The sequence below is a fragment of the Lepisosteus oculatus genome, chromosome 21 (assembly GCF_040954835.1).
Source record: "Lepisosteus oculatus isolate fLepOcu1 chromosome 21, fLepOcu1.hap2, whole genome shotgun sequence".
In the NCBI taxonomy this organism is placed as follows: domain Eukaryota; kingdom Metazoa; phylum Chordata; class Actinopteri; order Semionotiformes; family Lepisosteidae; genus Lepisosteus; species Lepisosteus oculatus.
This window is the reverse complement of record NC_090716.1, coordinates 7,857,535-7,885,038: the sequence shown is the minus strand read 5'-3', so window position 1 is coordinate 7,885,038 and position 27,504 is coordinate 7,857,535. Positions and strand designations below refer to the sequence as shown.

General features: G+C 34.0%; 2 protein-coding genes across 4 annotated transcripts; one reads left to right on the top strand and one right to left on the bottom strand.

Annotated features, from left to right (window-relative positions):
* On the top strand, positions 1 to 19,732 carry ccdc73 (coiled-coil domain containing 73). Of its 3 annotated transcripts, none has more exons than XM_015338407.2 (19): positions 240 to 328; positions 2,591 to 2,656; positions 3,025 to 3,177; positions 5,745 to 5,816; positions 7,155 to 7,226; positions 7,466 to 7,501; positions 7,822 to 7,896; positions 8,725 to 8,763; positions 9,261 to 9,396; positions 10,413 to 10,492; positions 12,038 to 12,166; positions 12,490 to 12,549; positions 12,778 to 12,882; positions 13,917 to 14,027; positions 14,229 to 14,369; positions 14,888 to 15,098; positions 15,423 to 16,928; positions 17,507 to 17,634; positions 18,957 to 19,732. In XM_015338407.2, exons 2-19 carry the CDS (start codon positions 2,603 to 2,605, stop codon positions 19,278 to 19,280), a joined length of 3,432 nt encoding a protein of 1,143 aa, XP_015193893.2. In that variant the 5' UTR covers positions 240 to 328; positions 2,591 to 2,602; the 3' UTR covers positions 19,281 to 19,732. The 3 variants fall into 3 exon arrangements, with proteins under 3 accessions (XP_015193889.2, XP_015193893.2, XP_015193890.2); XM_015338404.2 differs by having other exon boundaries at positions 2,591 to 2,746; XM_015338403.2 differs by lacking the exon at positions 2,591 to 2,656 and having other exon boundaries at positions 1 to 328.
* eif3m (eukaryotic translation initiation factor 3, subunit M) lies at positions 19,730 to 27,280 on the bottom strand. Its single transcript, XM_006642630.3, has 11 exons — positions 27,162 to 27,280; positions 26,291 to 26,423; positions 25,481 to 25,619; positions 25,166 to 25,289; positions 24,905 to 24,999; positions 24,736 to 24,819; positions 23,869 to 23,968; positions 23,230 to 23,311; positions 21,050 to 21,193; positions 20,671 to 20,731; positions 19,730 to 19,912 (listed from the first exon to the last, which is right to left on the bottom strand). Exons 1-11 carry the CDS (start codon positions 27,201 to 27,203, stop codon positions 19,789 to 19,791), a joined length of 1,128 nt encoding a protein of 375 aa, XP_006642693.1. The 5' UTR covers positions 27,204 to 27,280; the 3' UTR covers positions 19,730 to 19,788.
* Between the last annotated feature and the right edge of the window lie 224 nt (positions 27,281 to 27,504).

Below are 27,504 nucleotides of genomic sequence, written 5' to 3'. Positions count from 1 at the left end.
ATATTTTAACCCCTGAAGGGACATTCGACCTTAAGACTTATTGAGACAACAACGGCCATCAAGCATTTTTTCGGCATCAATGGACGATCTGGATAAAAGAGGGAAAATGGCACGAATTAAAAAAAAATAATTGTGTTTTTGTTCTGGCAAGAGCGCTTATATCATGGAAAAGAGCATTTTAAGTATCAGTTCAGCAGCTGGGTTATCAGTGTCGCCACAGACGCCGGTCTCTGATCAGGTGACAGGGCCGCTGCAACCGCGTGCCGGCAGGTGGCTCGAGCCGGAGGACGGGACCGGACGGAAAAGCGCCCAGGACGCCGCCAGTACAGTAAGGCGAACTCTCATCTCCTCGGGGTTTAGTTTCCTGACTTTTCTTTGGGATGCAGACGTACTGTATCAACCATACAGTCCCATTTCTGCTTTTTTTTTGGGGGGGGTGGCCACTGTAATGTTTGTAGATATGGTAACCCCCCAATATTTTGTTACCGTTTGAGTTCCTGTAAATGCTGCTAGAACGAATAACACAAAAGGGGAGAGTGCGAAGGTTGAGCTTTCATGAAGCATTTGCTTGTTTAGATAAAATTGGTATTAACTATTTCCTTGAAACGTTAAGTGACATGACCATTCTGCCTATTCTAAACTACTTTATGACATTTTGTCTTTGGCACTTCTCAGATTTAAGAGAACGTGAAAGACTCACTTTGAAATCGGTTGGTTTTGAAGACGAACTCGTAACGTTGTCTCAGTTCCAGCGAATGACTGTAATTTAAGCAGGAATATATTGTAGATCGCTAGATGGCACCAAAACACATTCGTGTTAAAATAAGCCTTGAGAAATTTCCCGTTCACTGTTTCGGACGATTGGATAGTTAACGTGGAATATACATGTATAATCTCTGACATATTCTTACACCGAGTGTTTAAATATTGAGATTTTTTAAAATGGTCTAGGTACGCCTCAGCATTATTGTAATTCTTGTTGTATATATAAAAATATTGAACTATTTGCTTTACAAGTCTGTATCAGGGTAACTCTGAAGTAACAGATTAATGACATTTCTTTAAAAACATTTGATTGTGACAAGTGACTTAGTGCTTAGTCTGTGTCTCAACACTATCTCCTACAGTGTGGGACTTAATTGCTCACAAATAAAGGTTCAAACAAAACCTTTACTTTTTATCATTTACTTAAAATCCTAATTTTGTAGGTCACAAGATATCATAAATTAGCTTTGGCCAGTCTTAATTTTAAAGTGTTAACATTAAAACCCCCCATCAAATCCTTTAAATTTGTTTTACAACCATATCAAATATCAATTTTGGGATCATTTCACAAAGTTATTTTATACATAATTAACATTTTATGGAGGCATTTGTTTTAGATGTATTAACCTAGTCATTTGTTGGATTTTATTTGTAGCGGTGCAAATAAAGTGCACAAGAGTGTAAAAAATGCATTGCTTGATTTTTGTTTTGAAATGAACCTCATTAAAATTGTTTTTATTAAAAGTTTGATATATCATTTGAAATTAAGATTATTTTAGAAGTAACTGTTGTTTTTCGTAAACTTTAACTGAGTGTTTGTCAGTGCCTTTATAAAACCCCATTCCTTGTCTCAGATTGTTATGTTATACGTATTTACAATCAACTGTTGTGATATGTAGTTTTCAGAAATGTGATTAAATGCATATTATTGTTAGCCCAGGGCACTTGACTATTGCAATTTTTGCCTTCATTACATTACTGCACTATACAGCCTTATAATTCATAAAGGTAATACAGACATCATGTTGCTGATAGAAATTATTCAGTTTTATGGATGGTGTCCTTTTAATTTTGCCTTTCATGGATTATAAAATTGTTTAATATCTGCTGAAGTGAATCACTGGAGAAGCAAATAAAGACATTGGCCTCAGGTCACAATGTCATTTGTGATAGTAGCAAATTCTAACAGGATCATTTATTCCTGTACATGATTGATAACAGCATGGGTTAAATGGAGAAAGGTTCCCTTCTATTAAAGGATCATCTTGAGTGAAGACCTCCCACTTAAAAGTCAGGCATGATGAGGAGACAAGAGACTATCTACAGGTCAAATTAAATAACTTATATAATTTAAGCAGAATGACAGTGCAATTTGTCCATTCTGTGTTATTACTCTGACCCCCATTAGACTCAAAGGCCAGCCTCCTTTCCACCTTGAGGAATTTAAGATGTAACTTTCAAAGTATATTAAAATATTAATGTCGCCAAAAGGATTGTGTAAGACAATTTTCAATTTTTATTAAACAATTACACATGAATTCAGTAATTCATGTGTAATTATTTCAATAAAGATTTCAGTAAGAAGAGTTCTACTGTATTTTATTGTAAACCATAGAACTACTTTTTGTGTGATGTGGATCTGAGTGCTTACTTAAATTGTTTATTGACAACCTCTTTGTCTACATTATCACATGTGCTGTAAGTGAATAGAGCAAGTAAACAGTGAAAGTAATCAAAAACAATTAAGCTATTTACGTTTATTTTAAAAGTATGACCTGAAAAAAGGTGTTTTTGAAAAGAATAATCCTGAAATTCTTTCATGCAGCTGTCTTAAAAAATGTCAGGGACACCCTCAGAAGTCATTGCATCTGATTGTAAAGAACACCGTGAGGTAATTTTGGGCCAAAAAGACTCAGAATCATTCAAAAGGGACTCAGTGGAGTTCCATAAGGTTTCTGGAAATGGCTTATCTCTGGCTCAGGTGATCCACTAAAAACTCTAATGCACTTAATTAAAAATATTTGTACTTGACATATTTTATATTTGATATTATTTTTTTAAAACCAATTTTTAACATTTGTTAAGATTTATGAGCATTGAAAGTTTCAGTTAAATATATATTTTGTGACTGCCTAAGATACTGCATTTTTATTTATTGGCAGTTTTATTTATTTTTATTTTATTCTATAGTTTACCCTCTATTGCATGTTTTGAGTGGGTTTAATTATAATGCAAGTATAAGAAATGTTTTTATTTTAGGAGAAGGACCACAAGACAGAATCAGACTATTTGAAGGCTGAGACTTCATCACCATTCAGCCTTCAGGAGTCGGCAGATGCAATCATTTCTGTCCATATGTTAGAATGTAAAACAAGTCTTCTTGAAGCCGTTGAGGAGTTACGCATCCGCAGGGTAGGGATATCAGTATGTCTGTTGCTGATTTTGTTCAGGTTTAGTTAGTATTAAAAAAGACTACTTTTAATTAACTACTTCATGTTATAGAACAAATTAAATGTTTCTGACTGAGTACACATTGTAGTAGTGCAAAGAACAAATTGAATTTTATTCATCCTAAACTATGAAATAAAAGAATTCCAGCTGAAATTGTTGAAGATTTAAAAATTGTATTCTTGAAAATATGTAAATTAGTGCCACTAAAATATTAATTGCTCTACTACTAGATTCATTCTTTTACCCATATGGTGTCATGATTGCTTACCCTATTCAAGTTGACAAAACATGCTTAATCATTGACATCCAGCTAATTTCTTCCTGTGTTTTGTTTAATTTTTGCTCAGTCTCTTTTTTTTCTCTTTGTGTGATGATTCCCTGGGAGTTGCATTGAAACTAAAGGTCTCTGTTTGGCAGAGTCAAGAGAAAGGGAATGTAATTTCGTAGGAGGCACATTATGAGTTTTTAGAAGTGGGTAAAAGAACCTAGCAGCACTTTTTGGTCATCTGGACATAAGCCAGCTGTAGTCAGTCTTCACATCAGTTTAGGGTCATGAAGCAAGGACCTGACCAATTCTCATACTGGCTTGTAAAACAGCCCCCTGAAGCAAACACTTTAAAACTGGTGTGACATGTTTTAAAGGTTATAATAAATAAATAATCTTTAGAATCACTCCACTTTTATTGTTATGATCATGTAATTGTAAAAATACATTAAATCACTGTGCTCCTCAGGCATGCCATAAAACAACACTTTGAATTTTTTTGTTTTATTGGTCTGGGGTTAAAACCTGATGTCTGACCCAACATTAGTTCTTAAATGGAACCACTTTCCTTCTTCTTTTTTTCATTAAAGTGAGAGTGACTAAAAAAGGTTATGATTTCACATCACGCATGTGTAATAGTTTTTATACAAAGGCGCAACATAACATTTTAAGTGGAAGTTAAAGAAGACTTTTAAATGAGTATTTGGAAAAACAATATGATGAAGCAGTTTAAGAAACCAACATTAAAATAACTAGCACGCTGAAGCAGTTCAAAGCGCAGGACATGTGTCGCACATTAATATCATTCAGCTAGTACTCTATGTGTCTATAATTATTTTAATTATATGTATTAATACTATAGTTATAATAATTTATAATAATATTTGGGTTACTTTCATAACTTAGACATATTTGTACAAGAATGATTTTAAAATGAACAGTAATACTCAGACCAATATTTTATTGTACTGATATTATTTTTTAAATACTTTGGTTAAATTATGTAGAGTAAATGTAAGTACAGTATATTTGGTATTTTAGAGGATCTCTTGCCATTTTAAAAAGTGCCCATTTACAGTGCAATAAAGGAAAGGTCAAGGTCTATGTCAAGCTTGAGCTTGTATACAGTACAGTAGGTCTAACTGAAGCTGTCAAATTGAATCCCAGAAAAATCTGGGTTAAGATCAGGTAATGCAATTCTTAATACAACAGCATTTGGTTTACAATGCAGGTGTAAGAAAGCTAAAATAATCCAAACACTCTTCATGCCATGTTCTTGTACTACAGCAACATCCTGTGTAAGAGTTGCATTATTATGTTGATTTTGGCTAGTTAGCCTTTTTAATGTATTATACAGTTATGGTACTCTACAGGGAAATAGCAAAATTATATAACACAAGTTTTAGCATTCAAAAGGTATGTGCCTTGGGTTTTAACTTATTGTCTAACTTGTGACACAGTAGATCTCCCTTTGTCCTAAGATTTACTGAGATAACCAAGTTTAATGACCGCTTTACAGGGCAAAAAAAAATCCATTCATTATTTTATTTCGAACTGTTAACTGCTTTATCTAGTGTGCAATTCTTCTGGAAATTGCCATGCTAGTAGCACACTTTAATGGGAACTTATAAATAAACTGCATAGGCCAACTCCTACATACATATAAAAAAAGTCACAAGATGTATAAAGCAATTGACTTTTACCTACCTTTGAGGAATGAAGGAGGATAAGGATGCTCTTGTGTTAATATCATACCTCTGATATACTACTATTTCTTATAGTTGCTGATATAACAGGTGTGTTATAATATAAATTATATACTCTTCCTATGTCTTGTAATTTAATGTTGTTTTATCTCTAAGATTGAAATTGTATTTATGGGAGAGAGATTTGCTTATGCAGAGATCTTGCTGGAAAAGAACCTGTTGTACCCAGATTACTCCTGTAATCTGGTATTTAGAGTATCTTTTCTAAGGGAATTTCTTTGATTGGCAGTCTGTCTTTGGATATACAGTAGTAGTCATGATACATACTCATAATATGAAGAAATTAACATGTTAAGGATTAGATAATACTAATATAAAATGAAATACTCATGTAGACCAGTCACATTGTATATAATGTATGTTAAAATGCTTAAAATAATTAAATCCAAATAGCATAATACTGTTTAAAACTATACATTATAATTATACAATAGGAAATAAATATAATAAGCATTGTTTTTGTGAATGGTTGCAAATTGATTTCCTTTTTCATTTAGGATGCCGAAATACGTTTTGAAGACCAAATTAATAAACTTGTGCTGGAAAAACAAGAATTAGAATGGGAAAAGGTATGTGTACTATTTTAATAGACACATATAAATAAACATTATTTTGTAGAAAATATAATGCTAAGTATTATAATAATAACTTTAGAATGCAGTTTTGTAAGTGCATTAAAGTATGTTGTGAAAGCTGTGAAGAGCCTAAACACAACATTCTATCTTCACACTCAATTACTAACTTTGATCACTCCAAATATACTTAGATTTAGACATAAATCTTAATTTACCTAAATACAACCGTTTTCATAAAATAAGTAATCCTCCACAGGTAAGTCCACATTCTAAACTGATGCGAAAAGGAGACAACCTTTTATGCACACATACATTTAAATTCATGAAAGAATGCTGGACCATTCTTGAACCTGCTAGTTCTTTTGTTTTGCAGTCTATATTTAAGTGTAGTGTTTTGGTTAGTCACATGAATTTGGTCAGTTCCCATCTTGAAAGCTATCAAACTTGACTGGGGGCTGTTGATATTATCACATTACCCTGGCCTGTAAAGGTACTACCAGCATCTTATCTCCCTCTATCTAGTCACAATTCAGGTACAGTCATGCCATGATGGAAAAATTAAAACAATCAGCCTGCATATTCATACCCACCACAAAGCAATATTTTATTCTTTAAGTAGATTAAAACAACTGGTCACTGTGACAGTTAATACATCATTGCACTAGTTCATTTTTGCTAGTTTGTTGATATTTATTTCTCATTCCTTTTGTTTTTTGCTTTATTGTAGTTTTTATAATGATTTTATACATACCTGTAGTACACACAACCTCTCCACTAAGTCAGTGGATAAAATTAGTTTACTTTGCATACATATTTTTACATATTCTAGCATTTGATTTGTGACTGGCAAACTGGGAAGGACAAATGCTTCACAGATTTTGTTCTTTACTGCTGTTTTTTTAGGATGGCTGTCTGCCAATTCTCATTTATCCTTTTTCAGCATCTTGAAGGAGCATTAACAATATAAAAATATATGCATTGGTACCTGTCACACATGGTTTCCTGTGGCCCTTGCATTCTTGTGATCAAAGCATCTGAAGTCCCAAAATAGTTTTCAAGTTTCTTTTTGTGATGCTTGTGTCAGCTCTTGACAGTTCAGTCTTTGATATACCCAAGTATGTCAGGACATTTTCTAAATAGTATTTGGGAATACTATTCACACCTATACTGGAATAGTTTTGGAGAAGCTATTACCTTATTTCTCTCTAATTGCTAATTAAAATTTCAGTTTGTTAATTGGTAAATGGCAGATTTATAAATATTTCAATAACTATTTACACATAAATATTCAGGTGATACACATACCTAAATCTGATTTCTTCATTAATTTAGGAATCCCTTCAAAATCAAACAGATACTTTAAAAAGTCAGCAGACAGATGCTTTAACTGCTCTCAAGAAAAAGGTATTGTAATGATAACGTTTTAATTTCTATATTCAGCTTACAGTAACAACTTTGTTCTTCTAAAAAATTATAAAATCCATATCATTCTGTTCTTAAAACAGGAATTTAATATACTGTATTGTTGTATTACATTATCCTTCAGAATTGGCTGTTTATTATAGTTATATTTAACCTGTGCATTATAATATTAGATTAATTTATTATGCTTTGACAAATATTCTAAACACTCATAAAAATAGTTTCAGGCAAGAATCAGAGGAATTGAAGGAGAGAAGGTACAGTGAACTTTTATGTATTGTGTATTGTTTGACAGTAATCATATAATGGTAATATATTTTGTACTGAATATTATGTCCATAAGTACAAATTTATTTTTTATTTGTTGTATTGTAACATTTAATACGACACTTTTCTGTATTGAAAAATGTTATTGTTTTATTACATAATGCAGTTTTATTTATTAAAGTATTAATTACTGTATATTATGGATACAGTAAAACATTTAGGTATTGTTTTGCATTCCTAATAATTTAATTATTGATTGATTAATAAAAGTTTGTATGAGTATTGTTTTAATGTTGCTTTATATTTAAAGGGAAAACATCAACTAACAACAGAATTAAGGGATAAAGAGATCAATAGTCTCAAGGAAGAGCTAAAATCACTGCAGGTAATGTTTCTGGACAAAATGTATGTGTTACAGATTTATTAATGATTTTATGCTTGAGTTTACTACATCAGCTCCAAATGTGTTGTGTCTCTGCAGAGACAAAGAACATTCATATGATCTTATATATAGTTGACCTTTTTTAGTATTTTTATAAGAATGGCATAGAAAACATGATGTATAGGATATATCTTATGGTCTACTGCAAATGATACATTGGTGAGAAGGAGTATTAACTGCTCTTCTGGCCTTTTCTAAGTAAGATAATGGAATTTTTATATTAAGCTGTATTAATGCCTATAGAAATGATATAGCCTGACACAAGCCAACACATGAGGTCACCTGAACACCAAGCTGAATATTTTAGTTTTTTCTTTCCAGTCACTGATTTCATTACTTTTATTTTCTTTTAAGACTTTAAATGCATTTTTATTTCAAGACTAAAACATACCAACTGTACAGTATGTCAGGAAATGCTCTGATTGTATGATATGCATAGATTAATTATCCTTATGTACACTTGTCTACTCTTCATGTTTCACAGTTAGAAAAAAATCTCTCACATCTACGTAAAATAACGTCTTATTTTGATTTTGAAATGGAATTTAAAAAAGAGAAGCCATTGTCATTACAGTGTTGCTTTTAGAAAAGTTTAGTTCGAGTTAAAGTGTCTAAGAAATGTCATGTGATTCTGTGAGGAGTCTTTAAATACACGGAAGGGTGTCAGAGTTAGGACTGAAGAGTACAGATGTAATACAAAGTAAAGAATAATACAAATAGAAGTGATTTCTATTTTTCTGTATAAAACTTCTGTTTTATTATTGTTTACAGGTGTTCAAGTTCAGTTTGCAGAAGAAACTAAGTGAACTGGTAAGGACTCCAATTCCACATATTGTTGACAGAGAAGAGTGGGAGTTAGAGGAGTATAACAAGAAGAACAAGAAAGGGACTGGCTCATCAATAGTAACGGATAGGGAGTATATGACACTTGGACCTCAAGCGCGACAGATAAATATTACTATTAAAATTCTTTGATAACATCACATCACACTATAACCCTCATGTTGTTAAAAATGTTTGGAAACAACCAAATGAACAATGACTGAAACCATGCATACAATATTATTGACTTACCATGAAGTAAAATAGTACTATTAGCTGAAATACTCTAATGTACATACTGTATAGTTCACTCAACCTGCAAAAGTATTATTATATATTGATCGGATATTTAAAAAAAAGAGTTAGGTTATTGTTTTCTTTTAGCTAAGAATGGAAAAATAGTCATAATTTAAGAATATTTTTGTTTTTGTTGTAAACTATTTTAGTTTTTCTCAATCATGTGTTACTTAAGTTGCATTTTACAGGAGCAGAAACTACAGTTGCAGACTCAAACCAAGGACAATCACCTAAACCAGATAAGCGAAGCTGAAAAACGTTTTGAAACCATTTCTCGTCAGTGTGTTATGGTTAAGCAGTTTCATGAGAAACTAGAACAAAATGGTATGTATTTTTGTTTTTCTAAGTTTAATTGTTGTAAGAGTTTAGTATTTAGTACCTAAATAAAGCAAATGACAATAATCTTTCATTTCATTCATTTAGAATGTTTGAAATAAAATAACTAAACTAAACAAATCTAAAAATATAGTCCACATTAAGAAAAAGTAAAAGCTGTCATGATTTATTTTCAAAATTACATTATATTTTGCACATATTAGGTATCTTACTGTGCAACCAAGTTTTTGGCATCTATTAACAACTTGTTGAATGATTATTATCTTATGATGTTTTAAATTAAATATAATTATTTATTAAGAAATAGTACTAATAAAGTTGAGAAGTCTTCTTGGTTAGTATTAATTTAAAATATCAAAGGTGGGAAATATTCAGTTATCAAAAAGGGTACTAGAAAATTTTATATTTCTTTATTTCTTTAAGGGAATAGAGGACAGTTGTGTTAAAATAGACCTTTAAATTGGTATTATTTGTTTAACTAGTAAGAAGATAATTCCTTGTTTTTTGTCTATTAAGAATAATTGCTGTGTTTTTGTTATAATAGCAGTACTACATTTCAAAGTAAAATAAAGGTTGGTGGTATGTCAGAGTTATTGTGCCTTAAGTACAATGTGTGATCGTTTTCTCATCATTTGTCAAGGATTAATCTGTAATAACAAGTACTGTATGTCATATTTAACAGTATATTTTTAAGCAATAAAAAATATGTTGTTAATCTGTATCTGTTTGATTAAACAGTAGGATTTAGACAAAAGCATATCATCGCAAAATAAAATGTTTAAAATTTAATTTTTACAAGCTATTACAAAAATGCCATCCCCCAGCCTTGAAATTCAGTGGTTTCCTGTCTTCCGTATGGCAATATTGCTATCTTTTTTGTAGGAACATTTAAAGTGATGTCTGATAATGCTGTACTTTATTTAAACAACAAAGCAACATTTGTGATTGAGGGAAACTTTCTTTTATGCTTAAACCCATTTTGAACTTAAAAAAATGTCTTTCAGTTGAAGAAGCGATGAGGCTAAATAAAAAACTTACTCTTGTGAATTACAATCAAGAAGCCACCATATTCAGATTGAAAAAGGTAAAAACATCTGTAGTAAATGTACACTTGTACAGTTCCAATTTGTGTATTGCATAGTTTGATCAGTTGTGTCAGTGTACTGCTTTATATGTCTGTTTTTGCAGTAGCTGTCATGTTTGGGTAGTGTTATTTATGATTCTTCTATGTCTATGAGTTGTGTTGGCAACTTAATTTCCTCCTTGGGTATTAATAAAGTGTATCATGTCATATCATATCATTTCAAGTAAAATAACATTTCATCATGCCGGTTGTATTCAGAATTTGAAATTTACAGAAGTACTTTCATACTGATACAGCTTTTAATAGGTGGTCTTTCCGACCAACACCTTCACACCTTCCAGCAGCTCTTAATTGCTGGCACTGAGCCTTGACGTATTGCAGACATTGCCTTCCTATTCATATACTACAGCCTCACGCGGAATTGGGTGCTCTATGATACAACAGACCAAGACACTTGAATGATTTTTGTATTATTATTAGAAGAAACTTTTTAGAGCTGGTAAAATATTTATTCTTCTGATTATGTACTAATATCCATGTAATGCAATGTTGAATGTGTCATACACAGTCTAACAGTACTCCCTGCTGATATTACATTTTTATGTTAAGCACTTCAGATGAGATCCTTTGAGAGTATGTCTCAATTGGATTCTTTTTGTAGACTAACAGAGTGTTTCATAGGAATAAGATTTGATCTTCCAGGTCTGGTCTTGGATGTTCCACATATTATTGCTCCATGGCACAGGTATCCATAGTATGATAAATGATCAATCTTTAATTTGCCTACTGTATTCCATTCCTTCTATCTGCAATGCATTCAACTTGAAATGAAAAAGTGCAATGATGTATCTATCAGACATACGTTGCATTTATCATTCATGTTTTACACTGGTTTATGACTTTGCCAAGAGCATTTGAGAAATTGCTTTGTGATAAGGTTGAATTCCAGTTTCCCAGAGAAAAGTTAAACAGACCAACCTGTGTTGCCAGATAATGCTATTAGTGTTACAAATACTAAGTTCCCTATGATGGCATCATAAAGAATTCTTGATACTATCTATGAGCAGCATTCATAACTTCTGTTATTTGTCTGAGCGAATGTCAGTGTTCTGAAGGAGACAGGGATATGAAACAGACAACACTGTACTAGTAAGGGAGAGGTGGGGGAGAAGGGCAGAATATCTTCAAATGTGAGTTTCAATAAATTGTCATTAGAAGAGATCAAAGCATGTAATATTTAATTGCTACACCTTTCTACTTTGCTTGAAAATATATTGAGAAAGAGGGTTATTTATGAATATTAAAGGTATTGAATGAGAGTACTTTTGTAGATAAGTTCCTGACTTTCACCAGGCCTCTTTAAAATATTGCTCTGAATATAAAACAGAATTGTACTTACCGCCTTCCATTTCTTTACTGTTAATAAAAATGTCAATGGTTGAAGTTTATTACTGTCAGTTAATTTAGCTAACTTTCTCAACCTATTGTCCTGTAAATGAATTTTAAGATTTCACATTGTATATTATGTAATTTTGTCTCATTTAGGATATTGAGAAACTTAATAAAGAGCTAATTAAATCCAGAGTGTCATCTCATTGCAAAAGGGGAGATGAAAGCATGCATCGCACATTACAGGAGCAAGAGATACAGCAGCTTCAACACAAACTTCTTGTGGTAGATGATTTTGATACTGGAGAATACTATTTGTAGTTACTACATTATTTTAAAATATAACTTTTAAATAATATCTGAATACTGTAAGTATTTTTTATGTTTTACTTAAACAGAAAATCTATAGACATGCTTGTAATTTAAAGCTATTGTGTGTGGATTCAGTATTAAAGATGTTTACATTAGTGCAGTATGTACTGTATATTTTTTAAATTATTTTTCAATTCTAAATCTTAGAAGATACAGAATGCTGGACAAAATCATTTATTTTTAAAATAGTCATTTTCATGAAGTATGTGTATTTACCTATATGTTTATTTCTGAAGGAAACAGAAATGACCAAAAGGCTGACTAAAGAGAATGCCACCATACGAGAAGAAAAACAGGTGCAAATTGAGACAGCTTTTGTCCTGGAAATGAATTTTGTAATTTATTTTAATGATTATGTATATCATGTGCTTTTACTTCTATTTTGCAAGCATTAAAAATATCATTTATTTTGCTATCTAAACTATAAGATTCACAGCAATAAAAAGGGATAAATTGTTCAGTACTGTTTTACTGCAGCATTGTATGTCATTAATATACATTATCTGTTTGCCGCTTGTGTTCAGGAGGTTATGAACTCCCTAAAGCATGCCCAGCAGCTGCTGCAACGACAGACTGAGGCAATTGGTAGAGTGGAACTGGAGTTGAATGCTCAGAGAGAGGAACATCAGGTCAGGGTCTTTAAATGTTCATTTGTCTGTGTCTGTCTCAGATAATAATGAAATGAAGTCTTTATTGGCAGAAGCTATTCTACAAACTCACGTAAACATTTTTTTATTTTTTTTAAACAAAGATTGTGTTAAGGAATTTTGATGTTTTTCATGTCTTGCTTTTGAGTTTTTCATTTTTTTTCATTCAGATAAGCACAAAAGAAGGTTTATTTCAATAAACAGTCCATAAATAGTCAATGCATTTTATAAATGTTTGTTGTTTTTTATGTAATTTGACATGAGTTTAAGCTATTTTAAATTTTAGAAATGGCATAAGCCTATGCCTCTTGTCTTTAACAAATGGCTTCTCTAGTGATAGGGAATGACTACTTCATTGTTCCTCAGATATTGATGGCAATATAATGAAACTGTCAGATTAAGTCAGTGGAATACTAGTTTGTTGCTGATGAAAAGGAAAACAGTACTTCATTAAAAATAACTGGTGGTGATGGATTACAACTGTTTGCCATTAGTTTTGAAAACATTTTAACAACTTTTTAATATTTTAGGTTTTTGCGAACTGTAAAATTGAATATAACAGATAAGAATACTGCTTTTGATTTATTTGTTTCTTAAAAAAAAAAATCTCAAGCTTTAATGTTAAAGACAGTATGAATTTGTCCTGTGCAGTGTTTACCGGATATATTTATGTGAGGATTGAAGTAAATGATGTAAAGCAGCTGCACATAAAATGGCATAGCATTATATATCATTTTATATTGTGCATTAGGAGGCATGAACTGCAACTGAATAATAGCAAGTGTTTTTAATCCTCCTTCATAGCCTTTTCTTCTTTATATCCTCCTACAGGTTTCTGTTAGCTGAGTTAAATGCACATTTTTACTAATTTATTGAAATTATTGTTAAGATGACACATCCTAACTGATTTGTATGAGGCCCTTTGCACGTTTAGAATCCTTCGTCCAAGCTAACTAACACATAAAAATTCATTATTGTTGTATTAAAAATTTCTTGGGTGATTAATTTTATTGCAGGCCCTTAAAAGAGACAATGAACTGTTCAGAGAGAAGATCAAAGAAAAAGAAGACAAATTTATCAGTCTAACAGAGGAATGCCAAAATTCTAAAGCAATTTGGGAAAAAGAGGTAGAGTTTGAGAAGTATAATAATACTCATCATTATTTATAGCTGTTGTCCTAACAGATCTTAAAATATAATTATTTTTTTGCGTTTAGGGTAAATGTAAAAAAGGTTATAATACAAATAGTGAAGATAATGCTATATGATAAGTATTTTAACACCATTCTCTTTCATACATGTTTTATATGTGATTGTTTTACTGAGCAGCAGATGAGATTACAGGAGAAAATTCAGCAAACACAGGAAAAGCTCAGATCTCACAAGGAAGCATATGATTATCTCCATGAGCAGCACAACCAGCTATCATCCTGCAGTGTCCAGCAAGCAGAGCAAATACAAATGCTAAAGGTAGTTTTGTATTAGCTTGTGATTCATGTGTGTGAAACAATGGAAACAGTATTTAACATTTTACTTCCAACAAACTAGATTTATTTTTTAGTCATTTTGAACTGATATTCAAACAAAACAGGTTTGGATGTCAGTTCAAAAGTTCACTTGAAAGTCCTGCCAATAGAAAAAGTTTGTGAACTCTGAATCTGGGCTTCAAAGAGGAGAAAGAGATTTTCAATGAGCAATGACATTAGACTGCAGAATCACTGGTGGACACTGGCCAGAGTTCATCTCCTAAAGAGCCAGATGTGAACAGTGGCCTACAAAACACGTGTTACATTTTTAGGCCATAAAGGTTTAATGACACTTCTCCTATAAGAAATTCACAAGACTTTACACCAGTCTCATTGCAACTTATTTTTATTTTAACAAATACAGTATATGCATGCAAGTCAATTTTTACCTCATATTTCCTACTTCGGAAACGTGCTATTCTTCATGTTTACTGTGTAATTTATTTTTCTCAACCCTGACAGCATAATTTAAAAGTTTTCAGCGTTGATGTAAAGCCCAAAAAGCACAATGGCTCTGATAATGAGATTAAAGAAGTGTGTGCTCCAAGACATGAAGTAAACTCGCCTTTAATAAATGATTCCCAAAGTAAAGCAGTTGTATTACAAAGCAACAATACGCAGAGTTTACAGGATATTGATATTGAGGAAAAAAACATTATTGAACATTTCAAAGGTAAGCAGGATGATTTCACTTGAAACTAGAAGAACTGGTTTTCTAGTTCAGTTTTTTATGATGTAAGTTTGGTACATATGTTTTAAAGTTTAGTTTTGAATGTCATGATGTTCCAATTAATATAGTACAGCAGAAAGTGTACTTTAAGAAATAAAATAAGATAATCTGGCATTTTTATATTCACCCTTCTACTCAAACACACATGGTAAATTACTGAATTATAAGTGCAAATATGTAGCTTAAAAATAATTCTCTAAATCTGTTTTTTATATATAAACATAATTATCAGCTATTCTGCTATTTATGTATCATTTATACATACAGATAAATGTACATTTGCTAGTTCCAAGGAGCCTGCAGAGACAGTGAATGATGAACTTTCAAAAGCAGACTACTGTGTGGTTATCAATGTGCAGACTGATGATGTTTATGCTTCTGGAAGCAAAGACACAGGAGGGACTAAGAACATTTGCTCTACTATAGACCTTGCCAGTACAACTCTCAAGCCACAAGGAAGTCCTGATACTTTGGCAGAAGTCCCAGTTACAGAAACTATGATTTTAGACAGTGCTGATGCATTAGGTGTCTATAGTGCAGATACAGGTCAGCAGACAGACTCCAGCAAACATAAATCTGGCATTGGTGAAAGTCATCTAGTTTATGGTATGCTTGATAAGAGCTCTACAGCGACCACAATGCTTTGCAACAAAGGTGACTTTATAAGTGAGCTACCCAGTCCCAAAGGCAGTTGTGTTTATCACAATGAAGTTGACCCAGTAACTGCACACAAGGACTGTCAGCATGAGCTGGCTGAAGGCAGCCCTGAACTCAAAACACAAGTGGCAGCTAAAGATGATGAAGACAACCAGAAATGTTCAGAATCCAAGTTAAGTAATGTTACAGAAGTTCCTGAAGTGAAAAGTGCTTTAAATGAAATGTATCCAACCCATCTTGTAGCTTCTGAAATTCTTGGCGGGTTTAGGACTCCTTTGCAAAACGACCCTAAACTTAAAAAAATAACATCTCGTTTTATTAAAGAAAAATCTGGATTTAACAGATCTGACCCAGCAGATGCCACAAAACGCATAATGACCATATCTCAGTGTTATAGCAAACTGGAAGTCAAGGACCAGATGACAACAGAAACTGATGACAGAAGGGACAAAACACCAAGCAGCCAACCAGCTACAAATGACTCAGAAACAAAACTATCAAATCAGTCAGAAACCATTGAAAAAAACATAAATTCTGCAGCTCACAATCGGTCAGAAAACAAAGCTTTGGTCCAGACAGTCACTCCAGATGTTAAAAAGACATGTACAGAGACGGATTCTAATGTTGACAGTGGAAGGGGAACAATATTTGAAAGTGATCAGAGCAGTATATCTCATTCTATGTACAAATTAAATGAAGGAATCCTCCCATGTACTAATTACAGTGAAGCACATAAAAACAAAAGTTTCAAAAAAGAAATCCTCATGCCTAGGGCTGAAAAGACCAATCTCAACGAACACCAAGAAGACAGCACAAAGAATGCAAATGGCGAAATATATTTTCCTTCTTCTGACACTATGTTCACTTCTGAAAGCAAAAAAATTAGATCAGCATTTGAGTTAAGACCTTTAAAAAATATACAGTTCCCAACTTCCCAGAAATCCCATGATATTCATTCTTCTGTGAAAGTGGATCAAGATGTTAACAGCCAGACCTCAACACCTTTAATACCATCTTGTTTAAAAAGAGATACTGTTTTGCCTCCTGCATTGCATGAGGCGTTTTCAACTAAAACAAATCCCAAATTGTATCAGGATGAGGAACAAAATGAGAAAGGTAAGAACATAACCATGTTTTACTTACATTAGATGACTTAAGGAATGTTTAAAATAGGTACTGTACAAGATAACATACTATGTTAGGGTGGTTACTTGGTACCCTGAGATCTACAACTTTTTATAAGGTTTTATATAAGATAATCAAAAGTAATGTATACAGAATTGAATTGCTTAACATGTCAAAATATCATTTTTTTTAAAGTAAAATGTATGCTCAGGATTTTCTCAGTGATTGGCAGTTGAAACTCTTTAATATACTATATTTTTTTAAACAACCGCATTGTGTTGAAGAGGTACAGTCTCTCCTTTAAAGGAATCTTCATAGTTCACTGCTTCTTGAGCTATGAGATCAAAGTATAGATCTTTATATTTTATAGCTTAATGTACAGTACAATGAGATATCAGATTTTATACATGGCTAGAATAAACAGCAGTTTCCTTTTTTTGGGATAAATAGCAGTACATCTTGAGATCAAAGATAGTAAAGGCTTTCTATAGCTGAAAAACAAGCATCTATGGAATTGTATCTTGGCTAGCTCTAAGTGCTGTTGCTACCATTTCCTCTTTGTCATCTAGATTCCCCCACAATTAAAAGGGCTGCTGACATGTTGAATACTTCCAGTATTCATCCTTGCCACAAGAGAGATCCTAGAGACGAGTGGAATGCAATAGCACAGACTTTTTGTGAAATCTCAGCAGAACATGTAAGTTAACTAAAAATATTACACAGAAGAGCACAGTGAGCTAATTCCATAGATATGTGATACAGCACCGAACACATCTGGATGGTTTAAGACCCTTTCAATTTTCAAAAAAAATATCAGCAGGGCAAGATGGCAGCATTTTTCACAATTAAGGGTGATGGAGAACAGCGGGAAACAGTCACAGCATATAAATCAAACAGATGCTATCCAGCACTTCGGGGAGCCTGGAGGAGGGGAAAGACAGCTTGCTGTGTATTCCATTGAAAACATTTAATTGCTGGAGAGAACTTGTTAGCATGTTGATTAAACTCTTCCTTTAAAAGTAGTTTGCCAAAAAACAGTTTAATCAGAAATACTTAGGCCGGTTGCTGTGCCATGTTATAACGTTCAAATCAGCATCAGTCTTCAAAGAAACATAACTAAAGAACCAAATCAGAGTTGAAATTTGTAAGGCTTTTTGAAAACAATGTGAAATAAACCATGTCATTGTTCCTGCCAATGTATTAAGTTTTCCATGGCAATTTAAAAAACGTTTCCACATAATTCGGTGCATTATTAACCCTTTCAAAAAAAATCAAGAAAAAGACAAGAACTACAACCTTCTTGTACATCGGAATGTGGATATTTCATCTTGAATAACTGATTCCATGGAGAAATCATGACTTGTTCTGAACATGGTCCTAAAAATGAAAATAGATTGTTTGGACTATTATAGAGGGGGAAAAATGTTTGCAGCTTTTCTTGTTTTGTTAATTTAGATGATAAACTAATCTTTAGAACATTTTGTCTATTTACAAAATGTCTATTTTACAGCTGTACCCTATATTTTCTAGTTCATTATACAACAAATTAAAATCTCAATTTAAAATGACAAAATCTAAAGTGTAACATGTCCTAGACTTTTTCATTCCAAAACCAGAAGTCATCCAACATCAGTGTTCATACACATGTTGCTTCTATATGACGTTGTACATGCCAACTACAGCAACTAGATGAGGATGGATTACCTAAGGAAATAGTTACCAATGGACGTTTACTTGCCAGTGCCTCTTTACTTCAGTTTCATCTGACACTTGACAATGTCATTCTCCAGTTCATTAGAAGCAGGTGTTTCCAATTGAAAGAAAAATGCTACATTAAGAAATATAACCCCCTAGTAATTCTCTCTCACAGGATTAAAAAAACTGTTCTCATTATATAAGTCTTTAATTTTGATCAAACATTTATCATGATTTTTTTAAATGGAGAACAATTTGTGAATCTGAACACATAAATGTTCTGTCTCTAACAAGATGCCATTTTTTTTTGCTTTTGTCTGGTAGAAGACCACTGAGGTTCTAAAGGTTCCAGTTTCTTATAGCTATATGCCTACACCAGCAGCATCCATATTAAAAAAAGATTCCTCCATCAACGTTTATGCAGAGCCAGAAAAAAACACTCCAGCAGCATGTTTAAATTCCCACAACAAACGTAATGATACTTCTGCAATGAGTCCCGAGAGTGTTTCAGCCAAGTCTGATGAAGACCTGGAATTTCAGCAGAGAATTCATGACGAAGTCAGCAAGATACAGAAATTTCTGATTTTAGAGAGACTCAGATGCACAAGGAAACGGAAAACGGATGAAAGAGTAGAGGAAATTCATTAGTGTTATATTGTTCGTTGCTCTGTTGCTATTCCCCTTTAAAACTTTCTCAGCTACAAACCAAAAACAATTTACCAGTTGTTTTACATGTAAGCAGAGAAAAGTCGCAGTTTGGTATAAGCAGATAAGGTATGAATTCACCAAAAATTAAATTTACCAACTTTTCTTTGCTTGTTATTGACAAATGTGTTCTGTTACCTTCAACTTTTGCACTATTTGCAGTGTTGTTAGTGTAAAGCTTATGTCCTGTTAAATCTTTAAGTCTGTTGCAGCAATGACAACATTGTCAGAATGTGTTTGTTTCTTCTAAGGAAAACTCATCTAGGACTTTGTAGCATAAAGAGAATTCAGAATTATTCTAGACATGCAAATGTTATGGTTGAACTTTATTTTTCTTCTTCAGATTTTTAATATGATGCTCTAACTTTCATGACCAATAAATTAATCAAAAATGATTAATCTCTTTTTTTATTTTGTAAATATAAAAATGTCAAAACACTGTTTTGAGATTTTATGTTGAAGTGGAGAGGCTGAGAAGGCTGTTTTTCACTGTGTTCAGGTTCTGTTTCCAAGAGTTGAGGCTGTCATACAGTTGCTGCCACTGCTGTTTTCCAAAAGTCCTGTGTGTACTGTGGCTGTAAGAGGAGAGAGATGTACAGGGGAGTCAATGGGCAATTTACATAGACATGAACATACTGCAAGACCGTTTCAAAGCTTTTTAGACTCTTTTAATTTTACCTCTGAATAGTGTTAGTCTGATGAGACCACTGTTTGTAGGCTTTGGATTAGACAAACTTGACTAAACGATCACAAAACTAGACTTATATGCTTTACTCACATTCACTCTCAGAAATAGTCTTCTACTAATTTTCAAGAAAATGACAATTATCTGCATTACAATACTACAGAATTGCCATAAGTATAGTTCTATGAAATGCATGAATACATATATATGCTGTATAAAAAAAAGTTAATAAACAGTTTACACTTCAGAAACTATGTATCTCTCTCTCTTCACTGTAAAGCTTTAATCCATTTTATAAACATTCTTCAACTGAAAGAATTAAAAAAGTTCCAGATATACTGATAACATACAGAAGGAAATTTCGTAATGTACAATAGATTGCTGCATTGTTGAAAGGATCACAGCGGCCTTGACCTAGCCACTGAAAACAACACCAGACATTAATATTCTAGTCCTGGCTGGGTCATTAAGGGAAGTGTGCTGGAAAAAAAGGCCGATTTCATTATACTAGCTAATTACATTCATGCCTAAATTTAATAAAATTATGATAAATTACCAGATTTTAATTATAGGCAGAAAATGTCAACACTGCAGTGCCTCATAGTAAATAAGATAAACTGAAACAATGCAATCAAATAGAAGACCTACCTCACAACTACCTTCCGTTGTGTCTGGTCAATTTTGCAATAAACCATCTTAGTTCTTACAGCTAAAAGGAATAAAATGGTAATTCAGTTAAAAAAAGTTTGGCCTTAATTTCATTTGACATATGGTATTATTTACAAGTAAATGACATTGTCATGAACAAATATAGTACTCAAAAGCCACTGTTGTAAGAAACATGAATAAATATTGAAACGGTAGTAAATATTAAAAACAAAGATCACTAAAATTGTCTTTGGTCTAGTGCCAATTCAGTTCCATTAACGGTCTACAAACATCCTGTTTTTAAAGCCAGAAAAGAGATATTTGTAGATTCGGCACTTCATAAAATAATGCAAATACTTAGTATGCTTAGAGAGCATACCATCAATGACAAATGCTTCAACATCATCAGCTCCAATCTGCAGCTCCTGTTGAATGGTATCAAATGATATTTCTTTATTTTCCACTGCCATGCCCATAAAGGTAAGAAGCCTCATCTTGGCCATATTCTGCTCATGTGACAGACCTGAAAAATAATTTACATCATACTTATGGATACGGAAGTCAACAATTTCTTCATAAAATGTCTAATGTTAAATGTATTTTAGTGAGAAATGCAGTAACGAAAACTGCTAACATGGCATGTTAACCAGTGTTAAACAAATGTTATCACCAAATAAGCACCAATGCTTTCGATTTATAGTGAACTATTTTTTTTTACAATTTATCCAGTTTACTCAATAAAAACTATCCAATAATCACTAAATGTGGTACAAAGCAGCACAAAGATGCCATTAAAATAAAGAACCTAAAATACAGGTCACTGAAAAATATGTACTGAATTTAAACCATATATACTGCTTCTGTGCAAGCTAATTAGCAGGGAAGATGCGTCTTACTAATTCTATAATGTTAATTAACACTAATGAGGTTCAGGATTTTCATCTGGCAAAAGAGATGTAGAGGGGAAAACATAACTCATTTGCACAGGTGACACCAGTCACTACAACAACTAACTGGACTTAATTGGAATATACAAGCAACAAGAATCAATTAATGCACATTAACCCTAATTAACAAATGCTAATGAACTGCTCATTAACTTTATGTTTTGAAGAGGCCATTGAAACCAGATGGACATATGTTAGGGCGATACAGTTGACAAAATAGGGTGTTGCATTTGGCCTAACTTGTCAAGATGAATAAATAAGTGCTTTATATTGATTTAAACTAACAATTTAAACTGCCTTCAATTTACCCATAAACCAACTGATAACTGCAGCTCAACAACTGGGCTTAGATACAAGGCATACAGAACTGACTGCTATTCACTTATAATTAAGTTTTAACACTCTATTAAGACTTTGTTTGGACTAACTGCTGCAGCATTTATATTTGACCAAGAACATTAAATTAAATAGTTTGACAATTCTATTATTAGTTTCTGGCAAAAGATTTTTAAAATACTACCCTTGATCTATAGAGCAAAATATTTTGGGTTTATTACAGCTGTAAATGGAGTATCCACAGTATTTCCAGTAACTAAACTGTTGTCATCAAAAGGGTTCTGTACTCTGATAAAGAGAAGGGATGAGGGTAATCCAACTGTAAGCTCACAAAGAAGCATATAATTGTGATTTCCTGTGTTTAAGATATTTATAACTCCAAAATGCACACTGCACAATGTAAAACCATTTGCCCATCCACGATCAATCTGGATGTTTGGTCTATTCCACTCTCTTGAGGTCACTAAAAATCAAAACACTTACTGATTAATATGTCAAAATGTTAATGCTGTAATAAAGAACTCTTGTGTGCACGAGTGGCTTTGACGGTACCACTGACCCTTATCCTAAGGGGGGGACAATATGGAAAACGTAATTTTAATACACACACTAGATTATGAACCAGTGCTCCTTTGAAACAGTCAATTACACATCAGTATGGGAGTGCCCAAGTGTTAATTACTATTCCTTTTTATATAGTGTGTAAATAAAGAGGCTGCTGACATTAACATTCCATCACTGTGCCTTGAATGCCAAAGCAAATTAGCCAGTGCATTACGTTCCCTACAGGGTCTAATGCACTCATTTAACACTAAAATAACACTCGGTGCTGCTTAGCACATTATTAGGAAACAGGTAAATGGGTACTAGTTCATTTCAATGGCCTAATAGCTTCTATTTTAATTAAAAGGGATAGGATCTTCGAATATTAGAAGATAAGTTAACTTTCAAATTATGCAAGGGTCACACTGTAATATTCAGCCACTGCATGTTCAAAATTTAAAACAATGTAATTCCCTAATGCGCACAATGAAACTAAATTCCAAGAAATGACTTTACAAACGTAAGTGTTACGCAACTTTTTCCAGTGGTTTCAAACACTGAATAGCATGAATCTGGGGCTACTTAATGTCATTTCAGGTAAACATGTCTAAGAGTATAGCTCATCTTGCCCATGAAATGAGCCCTTGTAGGTTTTTAGCTACATTTGAGCTGTTAAAGGAAAACAGAGTAACAAAAGTAGCCAGATGTAATCAAAGGGCAGTGTGCAGCTCACCAAGGGAATCGATGAAGTCTTTGTTGTTCTGGTAAAACTTCACATATGCCGCTAGCTTTGCACTTACAAAGATGGTCAGCAGCTAGTGAGGAAATAAAAAACATTCTCACAAAAAACAATATTGAAAACGTCTGCTCTTCTCCACTTTATACTGCACTGCGAAATGGTTCACCCCAAGTTAAAACTGAAATGGACATTTAGAAAAATGGAATTCATTTTGTGCTGTCTTACCAAAAAGATGTGTGATGGTGCATCACACATTGTGCTAGAGAAACACCAGGATTCTTAACTTCTATGTTTTAGCTTAGAGTTTTGACCTTTCAGCTTTCATAAAACTGCCTTTAACTGAAACGTACGAGTGAACCTCAAAGATCTAAGGATCTTGTTCACCACAACATTAACAATATCCACTCTATAGAAAGACATGCAATTTAAAAGACTAATATAAAGCTGGATATTTGAGCAGTTTAAATATAACTTACCCCTATTTTCCACAATATTAAGAATACCAAAGCGAGTCGTTTTTCAGGATGTTTCATGGCTCAGCCCAATTAAATTCTTCAGAGCCACATTACTTTCATATTAAAATAAACATGGTGCATCACACTTGTGCTGGAGAAACAAGCCTGTCTTACTCACATCATGAATAAGTTCCCCTTCCAAAAATCGAACTGGTTTCAGGGCCAGGAGGTGATCGAACAAAAATGTGTTGGTATCCTTTAAAGCACGGACAATACATCTAGGGAAGAAGAGGGAAAAGAAAATCACATGGCAGCCAATCTGTTTTGAAAAATTTATTCCATGCTCAAAAAAGAAAGAAAACAACGTTTCGGCTGTGGAGCCTGTGTAAGGACTGTATAAGGACACCCAAAGAAGGCTTCACAGCTGAAACGTTGCATTTTCTTTCTTTTCTTTTGAGCATGGAATAAACCTATTACTTGTTCCTTTGCAGCATACACATGCTGACACAGCTACCCACCGGAACTATTTTGAAAGATTATTTAAAGAAACAAAGAACATACTGAAAGTTACCCTGCCCCATTATTCAAAATTCTTCCCATTTGGATTATACTTTAAAAAACAGCCAACAGTGTATACAAATGTGGTGACGATTGTTACAAAATAATATTGCCTCTCTGGAATCGGTACAATGAAAAGTAAACGGGTTCAGTCCCAGGCCAGTAAGCACTGATAGTGTGAACCCAAAGGAATTCTTCAGAATCAAACGTAAAACAAAAACCAGACGACAGGTGAAATCCCTAAAAATGTCTCGGCAACTTTGATCACTTCAGCTACCAGAACCAAGAGAGCCAGAAGGCCTGAATCATCACCTCTCTGCTGAACTGTTTGTAATATGCATTATTATTATTAAATGTTCATGGTTTAATATATCCTGCTGAGTGAAACCATAAAGCCACTTCAAAAACCCATTTTAAACTCACTTGAATTCCTCTTTGGCTCTACACTAAACACTGAGACAGAGCGAGCCAGGAAAGAGGTGCTCACCTGTGAGCATCGACCCTGGCTTGAGAAGCGTTGTCTTCAGTGTAGCTGCCCAGCAGCTCCACCATGACTTTAGCTGCAGGTTCACTGAGGACAAAACAAACACTAGCATTAAACAGAATAGAAAACGGTCTCCCAGAACAGTGTGGTGCCGATTTACATTCAAATCTACCTTTTTTTACAGTCTACAAGTGCCTCGTACACCAGTCTCAGCAGAGTGTGTTTCTTCTCTGTGGTGAGGTTCCAGTCCGTTATCCATTTTCTGACCTGGCAGAAAGGATAAGAGTAAATAAAGTTGTTTATGTGGAAAAAAAGGGGAAGGCAACTGTATGAAATGGCTTTCATCTTGTCATCCTGTATAAAAAAAACCTCTGAAACTTTTCTCTTGGAAGCAATAAGGCATGACAGGGTGCGACACGTTGTGACTGCTCACCTGATCGAGCTCGGTTGGGATGAAGGCGATCGCATTGCAGGTGGCTGCCACTTTAATGAGGCTGCAGTAGACAGTGTAACGCACCGGGGCGTTCTCATCCATGCCATGGAAAAGATTGCTTAGCCTGTAATTGGACAGAACAGTGGAGAAAAAAAAATCCAGGCTTGAATTCGGGGAAAGCACTGGACAAAATCACAAGACAATTCAGCTGTGACCGCACAACCAACACACCGACAAGACGTGGCGCGGCTCGTAGTGTGCGAGGTCCCTGCGGCTATCTACAACAGTGAAGAACGAGGGGGAAAGGCGACTCACAGCTGCATTCGGAGGGAAGGGCGTTCGCCCTCGCGGAACTTGACCAGCTTCTCGCACAGGCTCTCGATCAGAGCTTCCTGCTTATCCGTCTCCAGGATCAGGAGCAGAGAGACAATGCTGTTCATCACACTCTCCACATCTTGCAAGAAGACAGAGGGGGCTGTTAATATTTCACCTCCAGACTTCCCTTTGTGACCGCACAGCTCAGACAGAACTCAAACACTAGGAGATGAATATGTCATTTCTCAGAAATGAGATGCAGCAGGTAAGACAGGGCTGACACACTGCAACAGATTTCTGAAAATTTGCCAAGACTGATTACTTATGGACAGTAACAGCTGCAGATCTTATACAAAACAAACAAATCAATACAGTATTTATCTGAAATTACCATTTAAAAAATACTGAAGGCAAAACCAGCCCTGGCACTTAGACTGAGTTCTTCTGAGTTGTAACTGAATTTATGTGAAAAAAATAACTCCCTTTAGCTAATGAGGCACCTCAGGCTATGCTTAGCAACTGTATTAAAACAGTAACTATCAAAAGTGTTCAATCAAGAACATCCATAAAGTATGACAGCATTCAATATTTAAGAGCACAATGATGAATATAATGGGATAATGGAATGAATGAAATGAAAAGAATGTGGAATGAATCAGTTGTGGTTCTTTATTTGTTCTGTACTTTTCTTTCTACAATCTCAAGTTCCATGAGTATAGGTCCTAGGACAATACTGAAGTGGGCTATGCTGCAATGTACAGAATAAAATCTATAGGTTTTCAAGCAAACGTCATCCTGAATAGAACCAACCTTTGTCGTCATCTTTGAGACAGACATCACATGCTTCTATAATCTGGGCCAAATCCACATGGAGTCCACCTTCTGAGTTCTCTTCAGAAATCTCAGCTCCTTTAGATTTGATGTAGGCTCTCAGCTCTGAAGCCTGTAAAAAGGACACACGGGAGAGTGCACATTTGTGCCACCACTGGCAAATTCTAATTCAGCAAAATCCCACTAAAGTGGGACAATAAATCTATTTTAACAAATTCACATTAGATTTCATTCTATGATCAAGAGCCTTTTACATGAGCTGTAACCAGACAACAACCAAACTGTCAAACCCCGTTTTATTTGGCGTTAATAACAACACGTACTCTTTCAATTCACAATATGCCCAACAGACACCCCCCTTATGTAGCACCATCTGGTTTCTGCTTTGTCTGAAAACAATGCGGACCAGAGTCAGACGGAAGCAGCTGCAGTCAAAACCCTATTCCAGTTTTATTACACCTCACGGTGAAACAGTCCCATTAGCGGGTTAGCAAAGCGTGAACACTGATAGCGCAATGGTTTCAAAACTGGGGCGTGATGCCCAACTAGCGGCATGTCACTGAAGACAATGAATACCGTACGCCGCCAAGATTCTCTTCGAGGAAGGTGAACGTACAAAAAAGACTTTCACCACTTAAAATTGCAATTTGCTCACAATGATACACAATTCACAGACATTTACAAATCCAGTTCTTCGCTTTCTGTATAGATGTTGAGACACACGTTAATTTATTGGCTAAATCTTATACAGCTAGGCCTCAAAGATCATCGGCAAAGTACACAAATAAGACCTTAACGTTCAACCTGCAACTCGCCCCAAACCCGAAGGCCAGATCTGTTTCTAATATACCTGATCCTCCTCAGTAATGTCAATGAAAGCCGGGACACTCATATTGAATGATCTGCTTTAGACCTGATAACAACCACGCCACCACTTCGCCGAGCTGGTCGCCGGAAAGAGAACCTGTCCCCATCAGCCGGCAGGGCTTAAAACTTCCGGGTTATCGCCTTAAAGGGCCAGGCCGTCTGTTATTGAGAACGTTTCACTAATCATTAAAATCCATATTTTTATATTACACTTACAGTTATGCTAGATAAATGCATCATGATGTTATTTTTCTCCGAAACAATACAATAACTGCATCAATCAATATGCAGCTCAAAATATTTTTAGAACAGGAATATAAGAAAGA